This window comes from Misgurnus anguillicaudatus, chromosome 5 (assembly GCF_027580225.2).
Source record: "Misgurnus anguillicaudatus chromosome 5, ASM2758022v2, whole genome shotgun sequence".
NCBI classification, from domain to species: domain Eukaryota; kingdom Metazoa; phylum Chordata; class Actinopteri; order Cypriniformes; family Cobitidae; genus Misgurnus; species Misgurnus anguillicaudatus.
Window position 1 is genome coordinate 37,078,961 of NC_073341.2, and position 5,546 is coordinate 37,084,506.

General features: G+C 34.7%; 1 protein-coding gene across 1 annotated transcript; it reads right to left on the bottom strand.

The window, feature by feature from the left end:
• Positions 1 to 1,408: 1,408 nt before the first annotated feature.
• Positions 1,409 to 3,041, bottom strand: tas2r202 (taste receptor, type 2, member 202). The gene is made up of 2 exons (XM_055169237.2): positions 2,825 to 3,041; positions 1,409 to 2,753 (listed from the first exon to the last, which is right to left on the bottom strand). The coding sequence occupies exon 2, from the start codon at positions 2,676 to 2,678 to the stop codon at positions 1,707 to 1,709; it is 972 nt and encodes a 323-aa protein (XP_055025212.2). The 5' UTR covers positions 2,679 to 2,753; positions 2,825 to 3,041; the 3' UTR covers positions 1,409 to 1,706.
• Positions 3,042 to 5,546: the final 2,505 nt, after the last annotated feature.

Consider the following 5,546-nt stretch of genomic DNA (forward strand, 5'->3'; position numbering starts at 1 on the left):
TCTGTATGACATACTATTCTCAAGATCATGGGAAAAAGCCTAAATTGCAACCCGACCATATGTGGAAATTAAGACTCAACCGACAACTAATTCAAGGAGCGTTGACGAAAAAAGGTTTTTATTTATTTATTAGGTTGTACAAGCTAGCTATTGGGAGATAAGTACCATTACTAAAACAAATTATGTGAATGCCTTATCTTATGTGTTAATATTTTTTATTATATTTTATAATAATATTTTAACAATTTATGATTTGCAAAAATAACTTGCATCTGTGTAGATTAGATAAGCACGTGAAACTAAACTTAAAAAAAAACATTCTGCACATGGTTTCGCATGAGCACATGAAAGATTCATGTGAGCACATGAAACTAAACTTTAGTTTTTTTTACTCCAATGTCAACTTAGGGGCTCGGTACTTAATGACAATTTAATGACACATTATATTTGTACCACTGTAGATGAGGTCAAGAAAAATATTAATGACGCTGTTATACATTTTTATGATAAATTCAATTTGTATCACTGGTAAAAAGTGGTCAGTTATGTTGTCTTTGTATTGTCAAGTTGTCATAACAAGACATCTCAAGCAATGTCATCTTTGCATTAAAAATGACATGATTGAACAAATGACACTTAATGACAGTTGTCATAAAATGTGCATAAAATCTCTTTCATGTTCATCACACATGTTATGTCATGATTATGAAGGTGTTGTGTGTCAGTCTAATGAACAACCCTTCAAGTAAAGTGCCACCAAAAAGGTCACCGTTAAAAAATAGCTTTTTAAAAATGTCCAAATTTAGGTACAGATATGTACACTTGATGCCAGCATGTACTTTTAGATTCAAATTGTGTTTTGACAGCAACTTTTTTTCTCTGACAGTTTGTATAAAGAATCTGTAGATTTTACAAAAGAATTTAAGAAATGATTTCTTATTCTTTTTTACTGCCCAAATCTCATCCAGACTAGGCTAGACTGATATCTTCATTTATTATTGCAACGGTGTCTAATGAGCCATGTGTTGAGAATTTGCCAGATACGATTTATTGAAAGTTGCACAGATAAAGATATTATCAGTATGTACAGCATAAACCCATAAAGAGATTGTTTACAATCAATCTTAAGCTTTATTTTAAGTAAAGCACATGAATGAAGTATAATTGGAAGACTAGAAAAGCAGAATAACATTCTTTATATAATAAACATCTATGCTAATCATTCATCATCTCAGACAAATAGAAAGCATTTATTAAATGTTTTAGTCTTGTCAGTAAAGATCACATTTCCTTTTATAAACACCAAACCAAAATTAAATCATAGGATATAACATATCATTTATCATCATCCTCTTATTATTATAATGATGTTTTTTTTTTCAAATGAAACATTTGATACTGAGGGTGAAAACACGACATAACTACATTGTAAAAAGTGAAAAGTTGTATCAACTTAAAAAAATGACATTTCAGTTTTTTCCAGAAAAAAATTGGTTGGTGTTACTAATTAAAGTATTTTTTTTAAAGTTGAACCAATTTTTCTTTTTTACAGTGTATATGAAGTATTAAATAATTGAAAATATTACCTGAATTTAGTTTCATTGATTCTCTATCTACATGCACATATGTTCTGCTATAGTGTCTCCCAAACATATTTTGTTTGTACAGTAGTAACGTGTGCATATATAGCCTGGCTGGACTTAAGGTTAGTTAATGCTGTTTTCCTGAGGTTCTGTTTTGACCTCAGCAACCTTTAAACCGGTTAGGCATGGGTACTCGTCTAAAAAGAGGTTATAGCTGCTTATGAGTTCCTTCCAGTGGCTTTTCTTCCCGTAAACCATCACGGCCGCGCTGACCGTGGTATACATGCTGGCGACGAGAACGGTCACCGTGACTGTGTTTTGCCTCTTCAGAACCACAGTGGACTGCACGATCAGGTCCATGACCACGAATATACAAAACACAACCACCAGGGTCAGGGTCATCTTAATCACCCGCATCTGAGTGCCCAGCTTGGGCCCGCGAGCGCCGTTGGTGCTCGCTTTCATGTCCTGAAGATGGTGGTAAAGGTGCAACATGATAGAAATGCTGGATTTGATCATCACGATGCTCGGCACGATGTCAGAGATAAAGACGTAGTAGAAGACGTAGATCAGTCCGCCGACGGTGTCGGGCATGATGGACCCGCAGTCGTTCACGGTGGAGGTGATGTTGTAATCGTACAAAAATGCCAGTAATGGCACGCCGTGGCTGAAACCACCTATGTAGATCATTACCAGGACAAGACCGACGTGTTTGATGATGGTCTCCTGCATGCGCTTGTAGCAGTCCACAGGCCTCATCACCAGTTTAGTGCCGTAGTAGAAGGTCAGAAATGCGGTGCACCAGAATAAGATGAACTTTGTGCTATAGACAAGCGACAGCATTATGGCGGTATAAAAGCCCACTGAGCAAAAGATGTCGATCTGATCTAGGGACTGCCAAAAGTATGTAAAAATCTGCAGGCCTATGCTCGCCACATTGATGGCTACGATGATTAAGTCGCACGGGTTTAGATTTTGCTTCTTCCGGTAGCCTCTCAGGATCACCAGCATGAGGTACATGTTAAAAAAAATGGTCAGGATGGCTAGCGCGGCGGTCGCCAGCCAGATGCCGATTTTGTCCACGATCGATATCATGGTTGACCTTCTGTGGAGTGCCGATGCAAAAGATTAAAAAACAATGCAAACCAGAAACAATCCCTGTGGTTGATCCTAGACAGAAATGAGAACAAAATAAATCTTACTGTCTTACTGTATGTCTATTATAATTAAGATTTCAGTACCTTGATTTGGGGATCTCAATTGTTTGTCACTGTTCTTCAGGTCCTTGCGTTCTTGGAGGTTGAAATTATGAGGACATGAAGTTCTGCCATCACTGCAGAGTGCATTTATTTAAAGAGAAAGTAAATGATGAGAGAATTGAAGCGAGATTGCTATGGTTGGTGCTGAAAGCTTGTGATAGCCCGTGATTGACTTTTATATGTTGGCTATGAAGTCGGATTTTCATGCACTGACCGTAACCATATTTAAAGCAGCGGGTACTGGAGGACTAGTCACACTAACCACTAACCAGCTGTGGTCGATAAGGAGCGCAGGTAGAATTTTGAGAAACGAAAGGTGCTTTTTCAGCAACATGAACTTTGAGATTAGCTGTGATTGTAACATGAATATTATTACTATTATAATTGATTATTGTTAAATTGTTTTAGTTAGTTATATTATTATACTTTTAAAAATTTGTGATTTTGCATTTGAAGAAATGTTGGGTGATTATTATTTTTTTAAACCAACGTTGGGTCAAAAAAGTACGGAAGAGGATTAGGGCCACTGGTGAAAAAAATATTTGAATTCTGACTTTATTCTCAGAATTCTGAGTTTAAAGTCAGAATTCTGAGATTAAAGTCAGAATTCTGAGATTAAAGTCAGAATTCTGAGATTAAAGTCAGAATTCTGAGATTAAAGTCAGAATTCTGAGATTAAAGTCAGAATTCTGAATTCTGAGATTAAAGTCAGAATTCTGAATTCTGAGATTAAAGTCAGAATTCTGAATTCTGAGATTAAAGTCAGAATTCTGAGATTAAAGTCAGAATTCTGAGATTAAAGTCAGAATTCTGAATTCTGAGATTAAAGTCTGAATTCTGAATTCTGAGATTAAAGTCTGAATTCTGAGATTAAAGATTAAAGTCAGAATTCTGAGATTAAAGTCAGAATTCTGAGATTAAAGTCAGAATTCTGAGATTAAAGTCAGAATTCTGAATTCTGAGATTAAAGTCAGAATTCTGAATTCTGAGATTAAAGTCAGAATTCTGAATTCTGAGATTAAAGTCAGAATTCTGAGATTAAAGTCAGAATTCTGAGATTAAAGTCAGAATTCTGAGAATAAAGTCAGAATTCAAATGAAGAGTTTGGTTCCAAAATGCAATAAACGCCATTTTTGAAAAAAATGAGTTACTGCCAGAATCAGTATTATATCAGGTCAGTATTATAAAGTAAATTCTTAATTTTATGCAAAATCCAATTTCCGCAGTGTTATTCTGTCATCTTTTCTCCCTTTTTTCCCAAAATGCAATAAATGCCACTCCCCCTTTTCTACAGAATGCCATAAATCCACTCCTCCACAGATTACAGCGCACCTCACGCAATGTAAACAAAGAATGGCGGCGCGTTGAGTACACGGAATCCTAGTTTTCCTCATCTACTATGTACTTCGTGATCACCAAACAAACAAAAACAAAATAATACTTTGATAGCATTGATAAACCTGGCCGGGCCGACAGCATCACGTTACTGTCATGATAACACATTGACCCCAGAGGATCTTATGAAAAACTTTCCATAATTTTACTCAAAGTCAACGAAAATCGAGCAGGACCAAAACATTTTACAGCTGATCACTTTGAAAAACGTTAAGCGACGACGTCAAGTTTAACCGATGACTTCTTAATATCACAAAGTAAGTGTTTTGATTAATGACATTAATGTTTATATTTTTAATTAGTGTGTACAACTAGTCAACTAAATGAATATAACATGGCAAAGATGAATGCACATTTATATAGGCGATTGATTCAATGGATTTATAGCATTTTTAATAAAAACTTGTCATGGATTTATTGCATTTTGTGGAAAAAATAATCAGTTTTTATAATAAATCTTTGAAAATCAAGTTATGGATTTGAATTTTTTATGTTTTTATAACCTAAAGATGCTATGTGAAAGTTTGTAACAGAAAATAGTGGTTTTCATCTTGTCACTTTCTTGGTATAGAAAACACTTTTTTACCGAAATTTGTCAAAATGGATTTATTGCGTTTTGGAACCAAACTCTTCAAATATTTTTTTCACCAGTGCCCCTAATCCTCTTCCGTAAAAAAAGGGATAAACCCAGATGTTGAGTTAATTTAAAAGGGATAGTTAATCAAAAAATTAACTCACGCATATTTTTAAAAACCTGTATAAATTTATTTGTTCTGATAAACACGAAGGAAGATATTTTGTTTGTAATCAAATTCGTGAGCCCCATTCACTTCCATAGTATTATTTTTTCCTACTATGGAAGTGAGCGGGGCTAATGATTGGTTTGGTTACAACATCTTCAAAATATCTTCCTCAGATATCTTCGTTTGTTCATCAAAACAAAGACATTTATACAGGTTTTTAACAACATGAGAGTGAGTAAATTATGATTTTTGTTCTTGGGTTAGGGTTAACTATCCCCTTAACCCAGAAAATGTTTATATTTGACCCAACAATGGGTTAAAATAACCCAACATAGGTTCAGTTACAACCCAACAGATTGGCTTTGTCCTTTTTTGACCCGGTGCTGGGTTGAAAATAATCCAACGATTTTTAAAGTGTACATTTATAAAGGAGCATTTCATTTTCTAGTCAAAAGTGCCAACAGTTAAAGCAACATAAATTGTGCCATTCAAAGGCTTTTTGTGCTCTGGGGTGAAAATCCTTCATATTCCTTAGACATGTTCATTATCTTTCTTATAAAAAGCTT

Bases quoted from the DNA above. Each gene is read 5' to 3' on its own strand.
- tas2r202 (XM_055169237.2), bottom strand. From the start codon at position 2,678: ATGATATCGATCGTGGACAAAATCGGCATCTGGCTGGCGACCGCCGCG.